Source organism: Vanessa tameamea, chromosome 16, assembly GCF_037043105.1.
Source record: "Vanessa tameamea isolate UH-Manoa-2023 chromosome 16, ilVanTame1 primary haplotype, whole genome shotgun sequence".
NCBI lineage: Eukaryota > Metazoa > Arthropoda > Insecta > Lepidoptera > Nymphalidae > Vanessa > Vanessa tameamea.
This window is the reverse complement of record NC_087324.1, coordinates 10785256-10812689: the sequence shown is the minus strand read 5'-3', so window position 1 is coordinate 10812689 and position 27434 is coordinate 10785256. Positions and strand designations below refer to the sequence as shown.

Genomic DNA, 27434 nt, shown 5'->3' with positions numbered 1-27434 from the left:
TTCATCATACAAAAGAGAATTGTCCAGTTTTTTTAAATTTGAAATCAAAATATGTTCACAACAATATAGATCTTTTCGAATAAAACGGTGACTTCATTGTACAGGCTCGAGGAAGAAGACTCTGTAATTAATATGGTAAAAAAGAGTAACTACTGAGTTTCTCATCTGTTCTTCTCGATAAATTTACTTTCTTACTTTCCAGCTTTACCTTTAATGTAACATAATGATTCAAGGTTGCTTTTAGCCTACGTGAATAAAGAATATTTTGAATGGATGATTGTGAAATATTTACCATCGAAGAGAACTACCTCAGATCTTAGAAGCACCGATCAAAGAATCTCAACCGTATTTCCATATTTATTATTATTTGCGTACTTCTATATGCGATTGTAATGCTTTGATAATAAAGTCTATAAGCTATAAGCTAAAATTCTATTACAATTGCAATATGTATTCAGAAATATTATGATAATATTCACGATGGATTGAAGAGAATACGAATAGACGCCTATATATAATGCTTATGTAAATAATAATATAATAAATAATACTTATGTAATGTTATATATACTATGTTTCTTGATTTTTAAATTTAAATATTTCCACGAATAATAAGCTTTATCGGTTCATTGAAGCTTATTTTTCTGTCAAGAAATTCTCAATAGCAGCTTGATTTAGGAAACCTACAGTGTTACTCTTTCTTATTTCGAAAAGGACATACATATACGTCCTGAGTTCTGAGGGTAATCACGTTCTGATCGTGTTGATACTACACACACTAATAAACACACATATATTTATATAACACACATGATCAGCCACATGCAAACAAACAGAACTAGACAAAACACACAACACACACACGCGTAGATTCATATACATTAGACGTTTGACAGTTGAGTTTAATAAATTCTGAAAGTTTGAATTTTAAATCCATCGAATACGAAATATCCGTTCCAAAAAAAAACACGTAGCTAATAATCATTTTGTGGTGGAGTCAGATTGATTGGTGCATCGCTTACCGCAACTGGTTTTCGTTCGAATGGTTACTATATGCTGTCATTACAAATATATCATACATAATATACATTGGTCTATACAAGATTACTTATAGACTTAGGTATATTTGCCACGTTAATTGAACTAGAGACGCAATCATTATCAATATTTGAAGAAAACATATATGAATTTGGATGTTTCACAGTTCTTTGACTAAAACAACGGTTTAAAACAAGAAGAGAACAATATACTTCAGCGCGAATCTTTAAGAATTCACTTTGCATCTCACTCTTGAGACGCTAACAAGCTACCTATGGCGATACGCCATCTTGAATTGTATTTTATATGTAATTGTTATAGGCAATATCGCATATCACATTTTGACATTTCACGCTCGTGTTCTGCGGCGTTCGAGTATCTTCTTACAGAATACTACTGCTGTACTTGATTGTTTCTGTTTTTATGTTATGTTACGGCATACCGACAAATGTATATTTGTAAATTTGACAGAAAATATTTAATAACTTATAGGAAAATTAGTATAAAATATATATATATATATATATATATATATATAAATATATATATCCCGCTGAGTTTCTTTCGCAGGTTCTTCTCAGGTCCGAGGGGCTAAATTCCGAACCGGTGGTAGATTTTTGACTTTGACTTTGACTTTGATTCAGACTAATCCGTTTCTTCTTCTCTTCTTTCGTTGGTTTAATAGCTAGCTTATTAAGAGCAGAGTCTTAAGTTTAAAAACTGAGTGGGGCTAATAAAAATATATAATACTCCTGTATGCACAGATAATTCATGCAATGTACCAATGTATTATAAATATGAAGACTATTTTTTATTGGCGCCACCCAGTGTTCGAACTCAGGACCTCCAGCTCTGTTTTTTTAAGCTAGCAACTAGACCAACGAAAGAAGAGAAGAGGGAACGGAGATTAGTCTGAATGCTTTTATACATGTAACGACACCGATCTAAATTGCGTTGTCAATTGACATCCTGTAATAAATCGAGCCCTCTTTGCTGTATGTATGGTAGATATATTTTTGAGCCAGGCTGCGCACAATTTTGTTTGCGAGGCCATTAAGCATTTATTTTGTTAGTTGGGGTATATAACCATAAGTAATCAATAAACAAATACATGGACAACATCACATACATTACTCTGATCCAAATGTAAGTAGCTAAAGCACTTGTGTTATGGAAAATCAGAAGTAACGACGGTACCACATACACCCAGACCCTAGACAACATAGAAAACTAATGAACATTTTCTACATCGACTCGGCCGGACCCGAGTGGCGTACCCATGAATACCGGTGTACACACTACTCGACCACGGAGTTCGACGATAAGTAATATAATAAATGCGTTCAACTAACTAAAACTATCTCAACTAATAATCGTGAAAATTTGTTCAGTTGTGGTCAGGGTTTTTAAAAAAAACATCAAAGGGTTTCAAATTTTTTTTTTTTTTATGGCATTGGTTGGCGGACGAGCATATCGGCCACCTGATGGTAAGTGATCACCACCGCCCATAGACAAAGGCGCTGTAAGAAATATTAACCATTCCTTAGATCACCTATGCGCCACCAACATTGGGAACTAAGATGATAAATGGCTGCCTTCACGTGAATCTGTAGCATCACTCGCTCCTTTCTTATCAGATTGTTCGATACAAAATTAATTATATTATTAAATTAGAATACGAGCGCATAGCATTGAGTCATGACAACAATAAAGATGGCACACGATGCGTTTTCAGTTGGTCTGTTAGAGATACACCAAAAGTGGAACTTTAGGAATACTTAGTAAGCGTGCTGTATAGTCAATTATTGTCATAAGAATCTTAATTTTCATTTGAACCCAGAAGAAAAAAAAAATATTTTTCTCAACCACACACGCGAGCACTATTTCCATTTATAATTTTATGTTTAATAAATCGACTTAAACAAAACAAATGAAATCATAAACAATCAAGAATCGTGACGTTTGTACCTGCAAGGCTCATGCGTCGTTTAATACCAGTTTCAAACAACTATTTATAGTTGAGACTGCCTTCTTACTAAAAAAAAAACAGCAAGTCCAAAGTCGAATGTATGAAATGCTATTCAACAAGAACTTCCTTTGTTTAAACGGTATTAACAATTCGATAAAATTATTTCTCACATACATATTACAAAGATATTATTTCTTATCCAAATTGAAACACAAGTTGCACGCAAGCGTAGGAAAAAGGATCTAGAACAAGGGTTGCTTAATGTCTTTTCTTTCTAGACATTGACAATGACGATGTAAACGTCTATCAAGGTTACATATTTACCAATAGAAGTAGATCTAATCACAATATAAATAACCTATTCGAATTTCAAAACAATGTTAAAAAGATGCTATGTTAGGAAAACGCAATGTTCAAGATTGGCCGGCTCTCAAATTTTAAGAAAGAAATTAGTAATTAATTTTCGAATATATAAACAAAGTAGTTAATTTTCCAATATATAAACATCGCATAGATATTGAAGAATACCAGCACATTAATATCAGCGTACAATATTATACATCTGACTATTAAAAAAATAAAGAAATGACGCAGACCAAGCACATGTTGAAGAAATAATAAACTTACCTGGAATGCAAATACAATGTATCCAGTCAAGTGCGATTCGTGCAGAACGTCGTGCATGGACCGCAGCGTTGACCCGAGATACACGTTGATCACCTGCGCTGGGAGGAGCCCCAGCAGAGTTGCCAAATGATAACCACAACCTCGAACATCACTTACCTGTTGAAGAAAATCGACATAGCATCATTGGCGAAAACTTACTTAAGCAATATTAGAGGCAATTTATAGAAGGTCGAGGAGTTTATGCATATCACTTTATGAACAAAAAATTGCAGTGCAGCAGCACTCCTATGCAGTGACGGCAAACTCCATAGCTACGTCGCGTGAGTGTGTGTACTGCACATGTCAGTACACGCACACATGCGACCAAATCATATCATTTTATTAAAAAAACTCTATATTAATATCTATTTTACTCCACATATATATTTTCGTTTACTTTGATTATATATATAACTACAAATTTCCATGTTACATTTGGCCGGATGCATTTTTGCACACATTTTTATCCGTAAAGTAAAACTCTTAGTTACGGACAAAGCCCATTAATCTTCTTATGAAGATATTTCAGAGCTTCTATCACACCAGTCCATTCAGAGTCAGTGGATTTTTATTTTGAGATATATAATTATGATATGTATTTTTTATTTTTCTATCTTCTATGGCCACATCGTTTGACCACTTTATTTTATATTTTGTTTCAACGTTCTTGTTGACGTGTTGAAATGGCGTGAGCGTGATTCGAGTCACAATTAACTATATTTTTATACAATATTTCAACGATTAAAACTTATAGTGTTATATTAACATGAGGTTTATAAATAAAGTAAGAGAAATGGGTTCCAGCACGATGACTGAGTTTATTTCATAACATCATTCGTTACCTTATAAATATTTATGTAAACCATAGATAATATTAAATTATCCGGACCGAACCTAGTCACGGCATTCACTACCAAAGATTAGCCATAGAAGTTATTATGGTATACAACATTGTTAGACACTCGATTTCCTCACACTCACAGAGACCCCACAGAGATCAGAGGCAAAATTAACTAAGAATTTCTCGTCAAAAATCCCCAATAATTTAAATTGAAACTCCGAGTAAAACCCCGAGAATTAGTTTCAATACTCACCCTGTCAATAAAAATAGTAAGCTTTAAGAATTTTTTTTAAGCAATTCATTTCATTCATTTAGTTATTATATGTACATCAGTCTGGTTAAGCAAGAAATTGTACATGTTAAAAAACTGAAGATCAGATTGTCAAATTTGCCTAAATAAAAAATAATTATCTATTGTATAATTAATTAATTAATATATATCCAATAATTATATAGTGTATCTACAGGCACAAGGGACATAATATCTCAGTTCTCAAATTTGGTGGTACATTGGCGATGTAAGGAACGGTTATTTTTTATACGGTGCCAATGTTGCATGTTTTAATGTTTTTACCACCAGGTGGCAGATTTGCCTGCCCTGCATGTCATAAAAAATGAAATAAAACTAACCTAAGCAAACCTAACCAATGTCATAAGTCAAAAGCATCAATAGTAGGTTTGACGGGCTTGACTTTCAAAAGTAATGTAGAGCAATTACGAATAGATCGTTATGATAATGTACAGTTATACGAAGACAGCCCCATGGCGCTTTCATGTAATGTACTCGAAGTATTTTATTACAATTCGCCAAGGGTTAAGGATAATGGCTTACTATTAAGACACATGTAACTAGATACTGTCTTATCGTTTTTTATTGGTCTTTTCAATAATTCATAAATGGACCACTTTATAGTGAGTAGTGCTTTAGGAACTTCCCACAGACTGTTACTTATTTACAATATAATTTTTAACGGATCCGTCGTTACTGGATCTTGTGTTCACGCCTTATTTAGAGGACCGTTTGTAAACCTGACTGATTGAGCTGTAAAACAGAGCAATGTATATTTTGTCGTATCGGTATTTGTGAACGCGTTTAAGCAAATACATAACAAATTATAATAAAACGAAACCGAACCGAACCGCTGTGTGAATGTAGCCTTATAGTGCCATTACACCGCTATTGGTAGTAAAACATTTTATAATATTATAGTATTTTATTTCAATATAGCTTATCAACTATTTTTAATAAGGTAGGGTAAAATTACCACTTAGGTCTAGAAGTAATTAAGATAATCGCACCCATACAAAACACGCGAGCTAATTTACATTTAACGTCCATAATTAGCAAAAGAAATTTAAAACACCGAATGGAATAACATAAAAAACTCGTAAACAATTCAAGGATAACGTACAGTAAATAATAACGTCATGATTCTGTGAAATATATATTCAAAAGCTGGATACATATTCCATAATGTACAATTTTATATTGCAATTTTTTCGATATATATACCATCATAGTTTCACATTAGTCGCTTCTGCTAAGGTCTGGGTATTACCATCCAACCTCTAGTAGATTTTTTACATTACATAAATCATTAGCAGCCTGTAAATTTCCCACTGCTGGGCTAAAGGCTTCCTCTACCTTTGAGGAGAAGGTTTGCAGCATATTCCACTACGCTGCTCCAATGCGGGTTGGTTGAATACACATGAGGCAGAATTTCGTTGAAATTAGACACATGCATGCATGGTTTCCTCACGATGTTTTCCTTCACCGCCGAGCACGAGATTTTTAAACACAAATTAAGTACATGAAAATTCAGTGCCTGCCTGGGGTTGAACCCGAAATCATCGGTTGACATGCACGAGTTCAGATTTTTGACGATCAATAAGCCCAATTTTGAACAAAGATTTAGATTAAAAAAATTGTGTATATAATCATACGATCTCGAAAAATATTCATATTTCGGGAAGACAAGAGTTCCTATTAACCTGGATCGACGACGGAATCACTCGAATCAGTCGGCGCCATGACGTCGCATTCTCTGATAAACAACCTGAAGTGAAACATGTGTAACAATAATAATACAATGGACATTGTGTTAATTTAGAGGTAAAATAGTTATAAAACCTATCGAAACGGTAAATTACATTTTAAAGGAAGGAAAAAGATTACTTTCGACGGATACTGAAAGGATAACTGCGTGTTTAAAATACGTGAGCAAAGTCACGTTTACTGTTCGTATAGAATAGAGCAAGGGTTCCATTAGGGACTCTACATGCAACTCATAACGTGACATATATTTAGGGTTACCACTTATAAAAATTTTACATTATAATTCGTTATTTTTACGATATAAAATTGGACCACTTTAGAGTTAGGCTTTTGTCATATAACTATCTAGACCAGCAAATATTTACGTAAGTAAGTTGTTGGAGCCCTAGATATTATAAAACTTACGTCATACAGATTGTGATATTGCGAACGGTAGACGTCTTATCAAAACGTCCTATAGACATTTCTTTATGCTTTATTATAGCTGACATTATTACCTTTTGCTATTTTTAACAACAACAATAAAATGGATAGCTAAGATTTTCTTCAGGTGTACTCCTATCATCGATAAACCCACCACTAGCCTGGACCTATGGCAACCCTACTAATAGTTAAAGTTATCGCACGTTTAATTTGTTAGGTTTTAGCTAATTAAACCAACATAAAAAAAACAGTAATCTAGATTGTTCTTACGGTTTACCTGGAGTTATTTTTCTGCTATATTCAGCGAATAAGTAATTTGAAAATTTTGAAAATTTATTTCCTGAAAACAATATGGTGCATAGATCTAATAAGTAATATGGCTAATATATACTGATGCAGCAGTCTCATTATATTGTTCCACGTAAAATATGCAAAGTTTAAATGGACGCTGCCAAAACCATGCAAAGGACGTGCACAACGTAACTGCAGCTTCAAGATAATCCTGAAAACGTTGCATAATCATGTCGAAAGAGTAGAGAAAAACGTATATATTGTACAGAACGTGTAAAGATCTTAACGCACGCGTCATAACCTTAAAACCGAGTAATAGCGTTATGATAAATTAATCTTCCTTGACGTGACATTCAATCAATCAAGATCTAAGCGAGTATTAGTAGTGAATTTAATGAATTATTTGTTATTTCGTAATCAATTTACATTACTTAATTAGTATTTATTGATCATGTAGTTTTTTATATAAATTTAGAATACTAATGTATGAGAGCCATGACCAATAATACGACCATAAGAAAAAAAGGAACAGACAAGTTTAGCGAAACACTAATATATATAAAACTCTATCTGAACATGCGGCTTTGACAGTGCGAAATTTAAAAACTTTACCTATAGCACACAATCCGTCACCCCCATTCTACCTCCTCGAGGGGAGAATTAAAAAAAACATCCTATGTCCTTCCTCGGGATTCAAACTATCTTTAGACAAAATTTCATCTAAAGCAGCGGCGCAGCGGTTTAGGCGTGAAGAGGTTACAGACAGGGTTGCTATTGCATTTAGAATAAATATAAATAAATAAATAAATATAAATATTGGACAACATCACATACATTACTCTGATCCCAATGTAAGTAGCTAAAGCACTTGTGTTATGGAAAATCAGAAGTAACGACGGTACCACATACACCCAGACCCAAGACAACATAGAAAACTAATGAACTTTTTCTACATCGACTCGGCCGGGAATCGAACCCAGGACCTCGGAGTGGCGTACCCATGAAAACCGGTGTACACACTACTCGACCACGGAGGTCGTCAAATATTAGTATACAAATTAAAATAAATAAAAAAAATGCCTGCATTAAACGTTAATGTCCGTAGCTCATAGATGTTATATAGTCTATAGCCTTTCATAATAAATGAAATATTAAACCTAGAGCAGATTTTTCCAAAGCGGGCTGACGGATTCTGAAATTATCGCATTCAAAGAAAAAATAAAAAAACAATCTCTTCAGATTTATTGATAAATTTATTATAGATGGAATGTCTGCAAAAACTATGGTAACCCAACTTAGGTAAATTTATGAAACATGTTTCTCTCTGAGAAAATTCTAGATATAAGTTAAACAACAATAACTCTGGGCTAATTTTATATATTTATTGATTTACGTAGAACACAAATAGTATCGCACGTCCGTTGCCTCTTAAATCTTACATGAATATCTAGCATAAAATCGTGTAACCTTGGCTGAAAACCATTTAGATTTTTCGCATCTAAAACAGTGACGGAATGTAAACACATTCTTTATGTTAAGCAAACATTTTGTTAGTAAACTGATGCCGGTCTTTAAATATTCTATACGACACTAACGGATGTTTCATGATAAACATCTCTAAATATTTTTTCTTCATCGCCGTCCCTGTTAAATATATCATCGTTTGTAGTGATCAAAAATATGAGGAAATATGAACTATATCCGGGCGACAGCATTAGCCTACTGCTCACTGGAAACAAGTTAACCTTCAAATTTTTATCGTGACAACTTATCCTTAGGAAATCATTTGGGATCTTCACTACAAAATAAGATAAGCACGCTGCTGCTGTACTTATTCCAATAACTATTCATGAATATGGTTGTAAAGAGACCATTAGTAAACAATGTTATAAATATTAATGTCTGAGTTAATTAGTCTCTCTTTTTCGAAACTATTAGTCTATCAGAAAGGTATGCGACGCATGGATTTCAAATCGCCTTAAACTATCATCACGTTTTGGAGTTAAATTGGTAGGAATTAAACAAAAATGTTAATTCAATAGAACAAAGTATAAGTCAAATAAGTCTATGTAATCGTTTTCGAGGATAAATCAATGAAAAATAATAGATATAAAAAAAAACTAAGTGTAGGTACCTATATGTACTAAATACGACAAGATGGAATTGGTTGTTAGGTTGACGCTGATTATTAAAAAACATACTAAAAATAATCCTATCTGACTATACAAATATACGTATACTTATAAATATGTATATACATCAGTACTTTCGGTGATATTACAAAATATTTTAATCAACCTTTGAGAAGTAGTCGCGTACGATCTTAATTAAGACGTATGTATTAGAATAAGCACTATTACTTGGTTCTCAATTACAACTTGCAATGAAGCATATCTTACTCTCCTAAGAGCTGATTAAGTTTGGCATTTTTTTTTGTAATTAGCCACTTTGAATTGCAATAATAACTCTGTTTATAATACGAGTAAATTAGTTTTTTAATCTTATGTTCATTTATATTATTGATGTGATCTTTCCTTTAGCTTTCCTGCAATCTGCGTTAGAGGATTTCATGGAAAGGGACGGAAGTGTGTAACAGACAACCGGAGAAACGCACACAATTTGATTTGACCAATGAGCGCGCGCAGTGCTTGAATTAACTATCACATTTCCCTAGTGACCCATTTTCGTATAATATTGGGGAGGAGGATATTGATGAGATTGGTTGAGAATGTTAATATTAATTATTATTAATAAGAAGTCAGGTGTTACACATCATATGCGAGTAAGGTTCGTTATTATTGTTTTTGTCTTACTTATACTAAAGGAATAAGAAATAAAAATAAGACTCCAATAAAAAAAAAAACATATTCTTTAATTTTCACTGAGCGAAAACGACAATACAAAATTATTTAAACTTTCCTAATATTTTTCCGTCGACTTGGAATATACATAAAAAGGCAATTTTACGTCGTTGTTCGTTTTAAAAATCAACTACATATAGGTTAATACATACATACATTTTAAAACAACAGTATTACAAAACCGTCGAAGCGTAAAGTTTCATACGACACCAAGTAATACGAATCGATTGACGTGAGGTTAATATCTTTGTATATATGCCAACTAAAATAATAATCTCGAATTGCGCACTCTCGTAAATATGATAATACGATAGCATTGTTCTTGGCTAACGTCTAACGATAATCTAGAGCAGTAGTTCCCAAACTTATTTTTCTCGTGGACCTCTTTCAAAATTTTACTGGTTTCGGTGGACCCCCTGCTGCTACATTTTTACCACATTCTTAAAGTCGCCAAAAAATAAAAATTGTGTCACTTCTGAGTTCTGTCCCTATATTCCGATAGGTAAGATAAAAATGAATATTTTTCGGGTATTTCTGCTTGCAGCCAAAATGTTTGGTAGCCTTTTCTAAATTTCACCTTCAGCTCCTCATTGGTGCTTAGCTCGAGCAGCTCCTCTTGTAATACAACATTCCGTTTCATCAAATGGATTTATGATCCATGGTGGTATATCCATCGTCTGCATATCTTCAAACCTGGTTTTGAAGTCATCGTGCAGGGTACTTAAATGTTGACTGTAGGTATGGATATCTTCATCAATACATTCTACCTGCGACAAGTTTGGAAATTGAGAGAATTCGCGCCGACTAATGTTTTGCGTCATAAATTTCAATTTCCCAAGAAAAGCCGAAATTATCCCCTTTGTTTTGATTAAATTCAGGTTGTCACCTTGTAACTGCAAGTTAATATCATTAAATTTTTTAAACAAATCTGTCAAATACGCAATGTCTGCTTTGAATTTGATCAATTTTCTTTTAAATCTGGATATCTACTTTCTAGGAACTCTAATACGGAATCGAAAACAGAGTAAAATCTCGTTAAGCATGCACCTTTCGACAACCAGCGTACTTCAGTATGTAAGAGCAGTCGTTGGAAGTCTTCATCATTTTCGTCGCACAATTGAGCAAATAAACGCGTATTCAATGCATTGCTTCTGATTTTGTTGACAGCTTTTATTACAAAATGAAGAGATTGGTTCAACCTGTCACTTAAATGTTTTTCCACAAGATGTTGTCGGTGGATTACGCAATGAATAGTTGTAAATCCTGGTATAATTCTTTTGAGATGACTTATAAACCCACGATATCGCCCGACCATTGCAGGAGCTCCGTCTGTTGCCACTGAAATAATGTTTGCAAAAGAAATAGATTTTTCCGTAAAAAAAAATACTCAGGACATTAAATATTGATTCGCATTTAGTGTCAGTCTCCGAAGTTCTGGCAAAAATTTGTAAGAGAAATTACAAAATTAATTGTTCTGCAATATTGCTTATTCGGCCTTTTTAGAGAGGTAGTGCTTCTCTCGTGAAAAAACAATTGAATATAAGTCTTCAAATTGAAAGGGGACAATTAAAATATCTGTAAGTTACTAAGGTACCTATGTATACAAGCAGTTGTGATCAACCGACTAGTACACGTAAACAAAATACTTAAGTACTATAACAAAAAAAAGGTAGGTACTTACTTTTCTCCGGCACTAGCAAACACTGATATATTAATTTTCTCACACCTTTTTTTCGAAATTCCGGAAACAAAAAAATGAGTTTGCCTTTGGCATCAAGTATTTAAAGTGGTGATCAAGTTCATGTCTGAACAAGCATTAAGCATTGTCTGGCGGATAGCGCTTTGCAAGTCTGTACACGAAATTGTACGTAATATCGAATACGCAAGTTTGGACAAATAACAGTCGCTTGCCTTATTAAAATATTATCTGCTTAGTTAGGTACTTAAAACAATGTAGGTAGGCCCTTATAAAAACTATGCTTACATTTTTGCTCTTTACTATCAAAAGCAGATAAATTTTCGTGGACCCCCATTAACATCTTATGGACCCCCATTTTTTATTCACGCCTTCGTAGACCCCCAGCAAGTCTCCCGTGGACCCATGGGGGTCCACCTGGACCACTTTGGGAATCACTGATCTAGAGTAATGCGTCTACTTGCGTATGGTTAAATGTGATTAATGATTAATTGCTAAAGTCAATTTCATAATTAATATTTACGTAGTTGAAGATGATGATGTTCTCCTGATTTCTATAGAGAGATTAACCAACTGCGTAAGATTTTATAGTGCACAAGTGCGCAAGCTAGAGACAGCTCTATCTCATTCTCCTAATCCGATTGGATGGCAAAAACGAATTCAAGAGCAGGCCCAACGTCTATTTCGTTTTAAGGAAGTGTAAACAATATAAATTTCAAGACTCCGGGCTGCTATTGAGAAATTTTCGTTTTTTTTTAAATCCGGGACCTATGAATTCGGAACCTCGTGATCTGCGGTATATAAAATTGAATACCTATTTTCTCTGATCACGCCACAACTTGAGAAAACTTCACCGATTTCATTCATAGTTTTTTTAAGATTTCTAGTACTTTGTAGAAGGTTCACAAGGAAAGAAATATCCCGGACTAACTCTGGACGGGTAGCTAGTATATTATAGTTGGACGGGCAAAAGAGTCACTTGACGGTAAAACGTCACCATCGTCTATGGGCATTGGCGCTGTAAGAAGTACATCGCCAATGCATCACCTACCTTGGGAACAAAGATGTTATGTTGTATAGTTCCTATATTAAAATTGCCTTACTCATCGTTCAGACCGGAATAGAACAATACAAAGAATTGCTGTCTAGTCGTAAATACGTAAAGACCGTGTGGTATCTACCCGGTAATATGAAATATGAAATGAACCCCGAAGTCTCCTCTTTTCCAAAACAAAATTAGTTATACGTGCAAGAGTTTGATGATTTCCTCAGGTATCATGAATCAGTGTCGTAAGATAAAATTGTCCACTTTGGATGAAGAGTATTAACACTGACTATTTATTTAAGAACAATATATTCAAACTTTAATTTTAATTATTTACAACAAAAAAATAATGTATTAACTATTTAAGTATTGAATTATTAAAGTAAACAAAATTACTAACGACCCTTTAATAACAGTAAATACAAAAAACATTCTATTACAATACAATAATAAAACAACTACCGTCCGCAAAACAAAAAACAAACGAGACAAACACATTACTTGATAACTTTGTAGTTGATTAAAATCATCTTTGAAATATGCACAATAAGGACGCCGTGACCCATAGCAATTAAGAATTCATCACAGGCACACTGTATTGCAGACTGAATCGCACCACACTCACACGGTGACATTTTCTCAGAACCAGAGTTTTCCTCTCATCACGAATACAGATCGATAATCTATAAATAGATCGCATAGACGCAACGTGTTTTTATTGCACGTTATAACATGCTAAAAATACACAAGCGCATTGTAAAATAGATCAGGGTTGACAATAACAAAAACACAAAAGACCACTTCGAGTTTGATAAACAAACATATTGTAACATAGTTGATATTCGATTGAAATTAATTGGTCTCGCGAATAAATCTCGATTAAGTGTTCACTAATTAAATAGTGCGGTCTCCTTCTTTTAAAGTCAAAAAAAAATATGACAGAAAGAGAGAAAACACTAAACACGTTAGTCATACATACGACAATTTTAACAAAATCATGTCTATGCATTAAATACTTCTCAAGTCACATTTTAATAATACTACAAATACAGCAGTGCTGTTCTGTGAGAACTCACTCGTGAAACGTTGAAAACCGTCTTACGGTGTTGTATGCGTTTACCTTTAAATGTTATGATTTTATTATTATAGTCAATGCCGCATAATATCACTATCTGACATTTCACGATCGTGTTTCGCGGTGAGTTTCGAATTTGTTCACATAGGATAGTTCCACTGTAATTGCACACTTTAAACTTTCAGTGTAAGTTATAGGCACCTACAATGAGCGAAATCGACTTCGTTCGGATAAAAAATATTTTTTTTAATAAAACATTTATTTTTTGAAAATTACATAGAATTTTAAAAACATTTTTCTTAGTATTGAGCCAATATATTTTATACTACTGAGCGAATACATCATTTTGCGGTTATTCAAATACCTTTTAATAAATCTATTGGTCCAAATTGCAATGGTTGAAATTAAAAATCTATCTCAATTCACCATATACTTTCCGTCTTTTTATAAACAGTACAATAACAGTTTATTATCTATTAAAGATGTGCCTAATGCCGTTGCAGATTTTACTACAACAATCTTTAATCATCCCGTGGGTGATTGAAGATTAAAAATCTCAAGAAATTAATAATATGATTATATACAGAATAAATACATACATAAACTGTGAAAGTAACATATCAATCGAATTATAATATCATATTCATATAATGACGTTATGCCAAGTGATCCTACCCTCGTATTCAGAACTAATTAATTATTATTTATCTTATCGTAACGTCACTTCTCTTAAAAGATTTTTTAAAAATCGAAACCTATACATATAATAATATTGAAGTGTCTGTTTGTAATATTAAAATAACCGCTTTTTACTAAATGGATATGTACATACATATGTATATACTGTACATATACCAAAATATTTTTTTTTTCTAATTTTTGTGTCTGTCTGTTTGGTCCAGCTAATCTCTGGAACGGCTGGACCGATTTTGACGGGACATTCACTGGCAGATAGCTGATGTAATAAGGAGTAACTTTGGTTACAACAATAACTTTTTTGTTATATCCAAACTCAACAAAGTCGCGGGCACATCTAGTCTAGTTTATAATATATTTGGTGCAAATTATTTAAAGAAAACACTTTTTTTATAGGCAGACATGTTATATTAGTTTTTTAAATAAACGCGCACTATTGGGCATCTTATTTAATTTAACCTATTGCTAGAATGATCTTATTTTTTATATAAATACTATATGACATAAGATTATTTTTACTCGACCACACGCGAGCACAATTTTCATTCATTTTTTCATACATTCATTAATCGACGTCTTTTTTTAAATAGGTAGGCGAACGGGCAAACGGGCTACCTAATAGTAAGTGGTCACCCCCACGAATAGACATCAGCACTCTAAGAAATATTAACCATTCTAAGATCTAAGATGTTATATTCTTTGTGCCTGTTACCAAGTTAGTCGCCGGAACAAAATAATACTAAGTATTGGCGGTAGAATATCTGATCAGTGGGTGGTACCCGTCTATAGGGCCTTGCACAAAGTCCTACCACCAAGCAAATACCATACCTTTATGGTATTCATTATAATTACCTACATATATAGAAATATGTTATATATTATTTCAGGTCGTGGTAGACGGGGATGTCCCAAGAACCTCGCATATTATTTTGACAAAAAAAAATTAGAAAATAATTAATGTCCAGTATTTAATAGTCTCAAGTTTCACAATCCTCTCTTTGCTTATTTGAGCATTAAAAACTTTTAGAGCGCCTCATTTTCATATATATTTTTTTAATATCTTTTGAATTATGCGTCATACTGACCAGGACGCCGGTTTTACACGGGTAGAATAAGGCTATATATATAAAACAAATATAATATATAAAAGGACAAACATAAAAAAAAAATTGGGCTAGAAACTCTTGCACACAGGTCCCACTAAATTTTCATCAAAGTTGGATCAATGGATTAGGAACATGTAATATTTTAATTAATTCCATCAGTGGTCTACAATCACTTAAACGATGCTTATCAGCGATTTAAGCGATATATTTCACACTATTAAGAGATTATTATACTCAACATTTCATAATCATGCCATTGTTATCTAGGATCCGTAAGTGTTAAAAATATTATAATTACGGCAGACATTTAATATGGCGACGATTAGACGCCATTTTTAATACCCTTCATGGCATTTTTACGGCATTTGGCAGTAATATAGTTTTATTAACTGCTTCATTGAACTAGTTGGCTAGCATTTAATATATATAGATTGCAAGGTCCTTGGTTCAACGCCTTCGTAGATCTAGAAAGTATCGGTAATAGCCCTAGGGCTAAGAGTTGGGTATGGTGATGCTCCCGTGCCTCAGAAACCAGGTAACGCTGTCCTACTTCGTGCTTTGTAATATCTCCTGTAGTAATCATAACTTCGTTAGGTACTATTATATTCAATGAACAGTTTAATTGTCAGAATTACTATGTATTTAACGATTCACTTAATTTTATAAAACATCCACGTGAAGATTGAACAACGACCATTTTCCCATTTGCTAGTCACTGCCGTCATAATATGGTAAGTAAATTTTGGTAACAACCAGATATTACAAGAACTTCCCTTTCCTTAGTCTGCTGTTATAATATGACATTTAGCTATGTGTACTTTGACAATTACTGAATTTAATCTTTAAAGCTATCACATTAAGGCATACAATTGAATGTTATATACATTCAAGATCAGATCCTAGACCTGGTCATTTCTATTTCAGATACGAGTAATAGAATACTTTTTAAGGTATCTTATGTCCTTATCCCTAAGTCCACAGTCCAGACAGAGTTAGTAGCTGATATAGTTTTTAACGAATGAACAAAAAATATATGTCATTGTATCTTATATTATGGTCTTCATAACCAAAAGATAAAATCATCGTATTGGATTCCTTCAATATGATAATTTTTAGATTGTTTTACTGTTCGTACATATACGTACAATTTGTCACGTTCTCGTGTTGCTGATTCGCTTTATTGTTTTATAACCATTGTTACGGAGGTTAAATTTTAATTACATGAAATATACGCTACTCTGGTTTCGATTTTTGTCCCTCTAATAGACGCACGTAATGGATTAATTGACTAAACTAGCGATTTTTTTCATTAGCTGGCTTTAGTTTCGTCAAATTCTCATTAATTATTGCCCTATTTTCATTTTATTAGATCTTACTCGATTTCGTTTTTTTTTCTAATTGAAATATTTCGAATTGTTTGTGAGGCATCCGATTTTATCTTCTAAACATTGCGGTTCGTTATTGATAATAGGGACTTACACCAGCTTGGGCTGGAGGTGCCAACGGCTTATCTGCTATTCTACCACCAAACGGCAATAACTAATTGGTATTATTGTGATCCGATTGATAGGTTGAGCTAGTGCACAGGCACAAGAAGATAACATCTTAGTTCCCAAGGTGGGTGGCGGATTGGCGATGGAAGTTTAACATTTCTTACGTCGCCAATATCTATGTGCAGTGGTGTACACTAACCATCAGGTGGCCCATTTGCTCATCGACATATCATCGATACATCCGCTAACACACTATAAAAAAAGACTAACGATTTGTGGTGATTAACCAGACATACCTTAAACGTATTATTTAGTTGATAGCATAAAAAAATCTGGTTTGTTAGTCTATTGAGATACTGGCTGGAAAAATACAGAAAGTATCTCAATAAACTAACAAATGTTACGTCGATTTTATGAAGTAAATTTTTTTTTTAAACATTTGCGCTTGGTGTTTGTACGATATTGGGTTTAAGGTCAACTTTTTTGACAACATAAAAAAAAAAGGTGGTTACACATTCATCGAGTATGTATGTTCACGTATAACTAGGTAACGGTTAGACCGATTTGGATTGTTTAAAATTTATTCTGTTGCGATGGTAACCAAGTTGCTCTATATATTTAGTATTTGACGAAGGTACAATATGTTAGGAATATATATAATTAAATAATAAAAGTAGTAATTGTCTATGCGATCATCTTAATACATATGTACCCTAGATGGTTATGTGTGGTAAGGGTCTATGTCAGTAATAAACACATATATAAAGTTAATAAATATACAAAACTAGAGACTTAGTTTGATAAAAGGAAAGAAACATTATTATTAAAATATCATCAATGTATTCTTTTAAACTACGCTATGTTACAAAAACAAGCGAAAAATAAATTTTACAGTGAATAACGTATGTGCATAATTTATTTTAAGCGTAACACGGTGGAATAAATTTATATAGTCAGGCAGTCATTTTTATGGGGGTTTAAAAATGGAACACAGATGACTTTTAAAGTTTAGTATGTTGCAGTTTTTAATTTTTTACTTCCACCTCAAGAGACGTCTGTAGTATTTAGGGCACAGCACTTTTTAGTAAGAGGGGGCGCGTAGTCATCTCGCCGCTTTATAACTACGTCCGGATGCAAAACAGAACACGGTTTCGAAATTTTCATAACAAAATTAATGACGTATCAATTCTAAATTCAATCTGAAGTATTTTGAAACGAAAACACATTTATTTCGGTCTGCATATTTGCTACTGAGACATAAAGCCGTCAGTGGCATTTGTTATTGCAACTTCGATCATAAGTTAATAATAATTGTTAGGCAAATAATATACGTTCGAAAATGATTTCTATAAGTATAGCTATTACCTATCAAGTAATAAAAATTACCTCTGAAAATTTTAGCGAAATATTATACGTACAAAATATGACCGATACGAGCATCAAATTAAATTTGTGTTTACAGAATATGATCTCGTCTTTAGTGTGAAGGTACTCGAAGAGTACCGATTGTTTCTGTATCGAAATGCGGATGGACAACTCGACTCGTAGCTAAGGAGGTAGAGATCAGAGCTCACGCTAAATGAGCTTTGACACGAAGGTGGAAAATCAAAGGATCAAAGTGAGGCAATTTGTTCCCAGTGCTAAGCAACATGTCGTACTCGTTTTGGATAATGCAAGAATTTAAGTAATCAGATTCACACACTTCTAGTCACTTGCTTAGCGGTGTGGGACGGGATTCTAAAGCATGCAAAAAAAAAAAAATGACCTACTTGCCACGTGGCAAATTAACATACATATCCTTCTTGGCAACTGTCAAGGGTTTTTACATTTTTGGGCTAATACAAGAACATAGATAACTAAAACTAATATAATATTCAACATCTTTAGTAGCAAACTGCATAACTTTGAAGATGTACAATGAATACATGTAACATTTAAAAAAATATATTTTGACCTATTCACACGTTAAGGTTTGAGTGAATAATTGAACAACACTAACCATAAATTTTCCTTGAAATGTGTGTTTAATAATGAAGAAAGGTAAATGTGGTATTTACTATGACCTTCTACTTCTGTACACTTATAAGGGTTGTTGCATGGAATATATAATGTGTTATATTTAGGGTTGCCGGTGATGTATGTTGTTAAAGATTAAAAATGTTTGAAATGGTGCATCTTCAACCTTGATTTTAGTACCATAAATATTTAAATATTCCCAGTAAGTGTTTTATTGGTCACCAACAGACAATATATCATGAGACTGTAAAACAAAAAAGTTGTTACTTAATAATATCCTTAACAATTTTTTCTAGATATGTATTATTCTTTTAAAAAAGTATTACACTATACAGCCTCCACATACAATGATTTAGTAATAAGGTTTGCTTTGATTTATTACTTTACAGAGTTAGCAACCCTGCCACATACATCTATCAAGAACAATGATTTGATGTAAATACAAATAGAAAGGCTTGGCTTAGTTATAAGGAACTCAAGAATGAATTGATTGTTTACTGACAAATTGAAGTAGTTTCTGTTTTTTATTTAATAGGCATATGAATAAATATTTTCTCAGAGGTTAATTTTTATCTGATATTTAGAAGGGTCACTTTTTATATTTAAAGTTTTAGTTAGGAAAAAAATACAAATTTAATTGACCTAAACTTTTTCCATTTTCATAAGAAGCCCCATAACAATAAATCAAATATGATTTACAAATTATTATGTCAGTGGGATTTTTTCATAACAAAAAAAGCCTCTTTGGTTAGTTACCAGTAAGTTCCTTGATTGTGAATTCCAAAGACCATGCTAAAAATAGTGCCAAAAAAATGTATTTTTTAAGCCATTCAAATAGATTTTTGAAGAACACTATATAAAAGCTTATTCAATGGATAAATTCTAGTTTCATGTAATAATTTAACTTAGTAAAGATTCATTTTTATCTAAGATTGTTTTTTTTTTTTTCTTTTATAATGTATTTCTACACCAAGGAGAATTCATAATCAAATTAATTTTAGTTTTTGTGTTTAAGGTCTATTTTTGCTTAACACACTTCATAACATTAATCATTTTATTCCATTTATCTTCTTGTTAAAATAATAAAATATTACTTTGACACCATTATAACAATGACTATAATCAATTATTTACAACTGTTTTTATTTTAAGAACTTTATCAGATTGGGTACTTATACACAAAAATATATAAATTAAATAATAATATTTCTGACTAAATTATAGTAACAAATACTTTCTGGAACTAATTAATAAAATGAACAGAAATAGATTCATCTAATAGAATAGAGAAAGAGTATTTGGCTATCAACAAAATTAAAATATCTGAAATATAACAATTTTTACTATATTTGTATGTTGTTGATGTATTATTTAAGGAATTAGGAATTTTATAATAAAAAAAACATGAGGTTCAAAAATAACCATTAAATATTGAATAAATAAACAAATTTTAAAAATTGAGTTTAAAAACTTTTTACTTAACTTATGTTAATATAATTTTAAAAATAAAACTTACTGCGAAAATTGTGTTCTGAAGACCAAAAGGTATCGGCGTCAGTCTGGCAAAAAATACTATCTTAAACGCTTGAGGCCCTGATATCACTTTGAGAAGAGCTCTCGCCGTCTCGTTCTTCAGCAGTCGGTCGAGAGGCAAGTATCCTCTCAACAATTTCAACGTAAAATGTGCCACTGCTACACCAAAGTTCGCACTTACCACTACAGTTCCTAAGCCTTTCACAATACCGAATAAATATCCACTGGTTATTATAAGCACTAAATATCCAATCGTCACTGGGAAACTTACAATTAAAAATAGTCCCATAAATAACAAAAATATAATCTTGGGATCCTGCGCGTCCACCCAGTATAAAATATTCTTCAGATATTCTTTGAAGAAATATAACACTAAAACTAGACACGTAAGTAATAATATTGAAATAACAATATTAAATAAATAACTATATGTGGTCCTGTTGTTTATTTTAGCCCATAAACTTTTCTTTCTTGTTACCGCCGAAGGATCGGCTTGGCCGTCCTCTATGTCCACAATTTCCATTATTTTAATTTATTGATGACTTAAACACGACTTTTTTAACGTTGCACCAAATAATAACGAATAAAATAGACTAACATTCGCCATGGCCTACTTTCCGCTACTGTTTATTTCGACACGGGATAAAATTTAAGATTGACCGTGTGTGACAATTGTGACGTAAAATATCAACTAAAATCTGATTTTTTCCGATTCCAACTACTGAGTCGCTGACTTTTATGCTACTAACAAATATTTTTACTCTATTCTCATTCAATACAGATTATAAAGCGATAATATGTTATATTGACACATTCGAAAAAATACACTACACTGTTAATATATAAAATATTTTACGATATCAAGTTCTTTGTAACAAATAATTTATTTTATTTACAATTATAATTCATACCTTTTAATTAAACATTATCCTGGTGTTCAGTATTTAGTTCAGAAAGTAAATAGATAATCCTTTTTTATATCGTTACAAAGACATTATTTATTATTATTTTTATACAATTAATTTATTTAAATACTGTTTTGTTTTTAATTATTATTATTAACTGTTAAAAGATTTTTTTATTGCCAGAATATTTTTTACGATTATATTTCTCGCTATTCATTAATAAATATTCACAAATTGTGAAATGTTGAAAATCGATAAGCAATAATTTTAATTTTCATCGCCAACCTAGTTCCGTTCTGTCCGACTTGTCAATGTCAAAGTTAAGTCAACTCGTGTTTCTTGACTCTTCCACGACGATTTTCACAGTGGATAATTTTTACTTTATAATCGGATGTAAACATCCCTTTAAAGCCGCAGCTTCTCCTGCGAAAGTAAATTTATTATTTAAGACATAAAATTACAGATATAACTTAGTTACTGTTGATATAAGGACATAGCGTAACATAACCATGCCTCCGAAAAAAGCTGGCAATTCTGCCAGTAAAAAGACTGAGCAGAAGAAAAAGGAAAAAGTCATTGAGGTAATTCCATCACACATATTAGTTTTACCACTAACTGATTGGGAAACAAATTGGTTGAATAGAAATAGTTTTTTCTTAGAAATATCCTACTTCATGTGCTAGTCTATCCATCCCAGTTACTTGTACCAAGCACAGTTCATATGCTCCCCCGAAGGACACTACCCCGTAATTTATGTGCATTTAATTTAGATTTCCTGACTTGTTTAACATAATTTTGAGTGTTTTCAATGTTTTTTACTTTACTTATTTATAATCACAGGACAAAACATTTGGATTAAAAAACAAAAAGGGAGCCAAACAGCAAAAGTTTATTCAGCAAGTGGAAAAACAAGTCAAGAGTGGTGGCATACACCCTGCCAAGCCTATGGAAGATAAGAAAAAGGATAAGGAAACTAAACTTAAGGAACAGAAGGAATTAGCTTTGTTGTTCAAGCCAGTGCAAACACAGAAGGTTGAAAAAGGTAAACAGTAAATTTAAAAATAATCAAACAGTTTTCCAGTAAAGTAACAGCTAGTCTGTCTCAGAAGTTCTCCTCTGGAAAACAGACAGCTAATTTACATGTGGCAGAATTTCATATGACACATAATTACAATTCTTCCTTTACTGAGTATAACTATAAACACAAATTAAATACACAAGAGCTCAGTGATGCTTTTAATTGCTTAAGGTTTAAACTTGTAATCATTTATTGAGATTTACCCGTTCTTACCACTGGACAGTCCCTACTAATTTATAGAGATGAGTGTTTTGGAGAAATTCAATAAATAATATTGAAATACAATAATCCTTTTATATTTTACAGGTATTGATCCCAAATCAGTGGTATGTGCTTTCTTCAAGCAAGGGCAATGTACTAAGGGTGATAGGTGCAAATTTTCCCATGACCTGACTATCGAAAGAAAGGTATGTAATAAGATATTGTATTTGAATTAGAATTACTGCATACTTTTGTTGATTAACACTTATCATGTTGGTTGGTTAAAACATATTTTTTTTTATAAAGTAAACTATAATATACAGCAGATTTGCAAAATAAAATTATGATATATCTGTAGAATAGGATTTTTGTCATCTGAATATTTTCTGAGACATTTTGTAAAATGATCACTAGTTATATTTTATGTATCAAACACTAAAGAATAATTTTAACAATTCATAATAAAGATTTGGTAAACTTTAATGCCCAACCATCCAACTTTTGTGTGTGCTGTAACATACATAACACAGTAAGTCCTCTATGGTCATTTTTTTTATTTATAAGGCAATTGATTTTAATTACTTGATGCATAATTTGCTTCACATCTCTAACGATTTTCACAGCTCTCTTATCTTGATGAAAACCACTCTGCAGAGTAAATAAAATAATATCTTTACTTATACACTTTTCCAAAATACATTTTTTTTAAATAATATAGATGAATGTTACATATAAATAACTATAATTAAATACTAACAGGCTGAGAAGAGGTCCTTGTATGTGGACATGAGGGATGATGATGATGATGACAATATGGACAATTGGGATGAAGAAAAGCTCAAAGAGGTTGTTGAAAAGAAACATGCGGAAGACAAACAACGCCCAACGACTGACATTGTGAGTCACACTTGCATAATAAAACTTAATTTAAATGTGGCAATTTGATGGGAAATTATCTATAAATGCAGTATAAGCGACAGTGATTGCTGTTTTTCTGTATATTGGTTATTGTCCGGTGTGCATTAGATTCGAGCAAGAGCCCAGATGGACAGTTTCTATCTGACAATGTTGACGTAAAAAACTATATATTAAAAAAGTCTACATGTAAACATGCCATGTACTTTAATTTTTTATACTCTTATTCTGAAAACAAACAGTATAATAAAACAACAATATTATAATGAATTCCAAAGAAGTTGTCCCTTATAATTATTAGACGGATAATATAAGATTGTTCGATCTTATCAAGATTATACATACCATCCTAATTAATATTTTCAATGTGAAAATGAATTTATTTGTTACACTTTAACATTTTAACTACTTGTGACATTGCATACCATATCAGGGGTATGAAATAAGACGCACGATAACTAATATGTGTCCATACAAGGACATAGCTGTACATGGAAACTTGAAATTAACATTCTATCTAATTAAATTATTCTAAAATATCTTGAAATTCATGTTTACAGATCTGCAAACATTTCTTGGAAGCTGTCGAAAAATCTAAATATGGTTGGTTCTGGGAGTGCCCCTCGGGTTCGAAATGTATATACAGGCATGCACTGCCAGCTGGCTTCGTTTTGAAACGAGATAAAAAGAAAATGGAAGAGAAAAAGAATGAGATATCTCTTGTTGATTTAATAGAAAAGGAAAGGGCTGCCTTAGGCCCGAATCAAACTAAGATTACTCTAGAAACCTTCCTTGCCTGGAAGAAGAAGAAGATCAAAGAGAAACAGGTATTTAAACATATTTTTAAAGGGCTTATTATTTTACAATTACTATAAATAAGGCAACTAATATAATAATTAGACAGCATTAATAATTTTGTTCAATAATGCAGTTCGGACAGCTATTTTAAAAATTGGCAGCTACTTTTAAGATAGTGAATAAATAAGATAATTTAAATCATCTGTAAGGAATTATAAATAATGCCTTGATGACAAATATTATTAGAGGAATGGCAGAGATAGAAGTTATTTAAGATATTGTTCATATTTACTTTACGTCATAAAGATCTCAGTTATTTATATATTTTTTGAATGTCTATTTACAGTATTTTATATGTCACAATATTTTGACTGGAATACACATGTGGCAGAATTTCGCTGAAATTCACACATGCAAGTTTCCTCACGATGTTTTCCTCCACCGCCGAGCACGAGATGAATTATAAACACAAATTAAGCACATGAAAATTCAGTGGTGCCTGCCTGGGTTTGAACACGCAGTCATCGGTTAAGATACACGCTTTCTAACCATTGGGCCATCTTGGCTCCTGCCTTCCACTATACGTCTTATTAACAATAAATGTTCCGCTTTAAATCTTATTGTAGTCCCGTGATTCACAGTGTGATATCACAAAATCTATACTCTTTCTCAACGAAAAGCTTATCGAAAGCATTTTTTTTTCAATCTGGTAGTTGCGATGACAAACTATTCAGCTTTATATTATAAGTATAGGATTAAAATGTTATAAATAATTAACTATTACAGGAAGCACTTACCAAAGCAGAGGAGCAAAAGAGAAACGATTTCAAGGCTGGCCGAGCTGTTGGGCTGTCTGGCCGAGAGATGTTCTCGTTCGATCCTGCGTTGGCAGCCGATGCGGATGACGATGATGAGACCTTCGATCTGCGCAACTACGATCAAGATGACGATGAACAAGATGTCACCGAGTACCGAGACATTCAGCTGGATCTCATTAACATGGAGGCCTCCGAAGTAAGTGGTGCTTAAATAATAGTATGCTACAAACACCGGGTCATATCGCCAATGCACTCATTTAATAAGTGAATAGTAAGAAAATAAGTGCCTAAATGTAGTGGACTAAGTTGTCCTTTTGAGAAGGTTTGGAGCTTATTTTAGTTCAAGTTGATGTAAACACACATGGCTGATTTTCATTCACACATGCAGATTTCCTTACACTATGTTTTTATTCAGATCCCAGCATGAGATATATTATGAAAATCATATAGTACTGTAGAAATTTGAAATAATCGTTTCATGGACTTTTGACTTGTTGACATTGCTAGCTGACTTACAGTTTAAACGTAAAGTATGCTCACAATCATACAATTTAAACATAGTTACCATAGTAACCAGGAGCCCGACACATAGAGCCTTTACCCGGTGGTGAGCTTTATAACGGCCCATCTGAGTGGATACCACACATCCACCTGATTCTTGGAATTGAATTGACGCGTTATCATACTCGACTAGTGTTGCTTACCTATATATAGTCCACTATCGAGAGACTATCGATAGTTAAGGTGTTAGAGATAGTATCGATAGCTCCCCATAAGCAATACTATCGATAGTATTACTTTTAACCGAAACTATCGATAGTATCACAGTATCGCTGCTACTAATAGTATTGCTTACAGAGAGCTAGCGATACTATCGATAGTATTGATCAAAACGATACCATCGATAGTATTATCGATATCCTTAATAGTTTTCGAGGTCAACTATCGATAGTTCTGCAAAGCTCTACTCGACATCTTGAATAAATAACCTATGATGTTAAAAAAAGTTGCATTTTTAAACGTCGGTGAAGTTATTCAATCGGAGTTTTCGAAGTAAAATGAATGTGTAGGTATATAAATAGTTAAGTATACATGATAGACTGTTTGTAGTGCATAATTGCAGAGCTATTTGCAAATAGCATGGAATATATATATCTGAGGTTAATAATTGACTTTCTAGTCTTTCGATTAGTATTCTAACTAGAATAGGTTATATATGCTACTACATAATGTATATTAAACAGTCATTTTTTTCATCAAAGCACGTTGAGAAAGCGAAAGCTACGTTGACTTAAATTTATACGCGATAGCAATTTAAACTTAATATGGGCGCAATAATGAGTTTCATGTTTCTTTTCAGGTGGACGATTCAGGAACGAAAGCCACAGAGGATAGATTACATCAAAACAAAAAGGGTCTTGAAAACGGTGAGGCAACTGAAAGCAACACTGACGAGACATCTCCCGACTCTGGTGCGGTACCAATCAATGAGAACCTGTTCCTTGATGAAGATTTAGATGAAGAACTTCAGAATTTGGATTTGGAAGACTAGTTCTAAATAATGGTCAATCTTTAAACATTGACAGATTCATCTAAGGTCATTTTAAAATATGAAGCGTATTTTTCATCGATGGTTCGGCATATAATGTACACCTAACATTGCATCATATTAAACAATAAAGAGTAAATATAGCAGATACTTTTATCATTTAAATGGAACATAAATGTCCGGTTGATTCCAAAGGCAGGAAGAGATAAAGATAAACAAACAGTTTTGACTTTGAATTGAAGGACATCATCAATCACGACCTTAAAAAAAATGGAATTAAAGTATAAATAAGTGAAATAGCGTTGATTGTAAAAAATCTACATATATTTATCAAAAGCTGTTTGAATTAAACACTATAGCTTATA

General features: G+C 32.6%; 3 protein-coding genes across 3 annotated transcripts in view; 1 reads left to right on the top strand and 2 right to left on the bottom strand.

The window, feature by feature from the left end:
- LOC113394235 (uncharacterized protein) overlaps positions 1 to 21558 on the bottom strand; it is a 28306-nt gene extending 6748 nt beyond the window's left edge. The window contains exons 1-2 of the mRNA XM_026631474.2: positions 20789 to 21558; positions 3635 to 3790 (exon numbers count right to left, since the gene is read on the bottom strand). Coding sequence (XP_026487259.1) covers positions 3635 to 3790; positions 20789 to 21328 — 696 coding nt within the window. The 5' untranslated portion in view covers positions 21329 to 21558. The remainder of the gene's footprint in view (positions 1 to 3634; positions 3791 to 20788) is intronic.
- LOC113394226 (phosphotriesterase-related protein) overlaps positions 1 to 27434 on the bottom strand; it is a 193339-nt gene that overhangs the window by 162542 nt on the left and 3363 nt on the right. The window lies entirely within an intron of this gene.
- LOC113394225 (zinc finger CCCH domain-containing protein 15 homolog) lies at positions 21994 to 27217 on the top strand. The gene is made up of 7 exons (XM_026631459.2): positions 21994 to 22291; positions 22551 to 22752; positions 23095 to 23195; positions 23749 to 23886; positions 24465 to 24731; positions 25489 to 25716; positions 26881 to 27217. Exons 1-7 carry the CDS (start codon positions 22220 to 22222, stop codon positions 27070 to 27072), a joined length of 1200 nt encoding a protein of 399 aa, XP_026487244.1. The 5' UTR covers positions 21994 to 22219; the 3' UTR covers positions 27073 to 27217.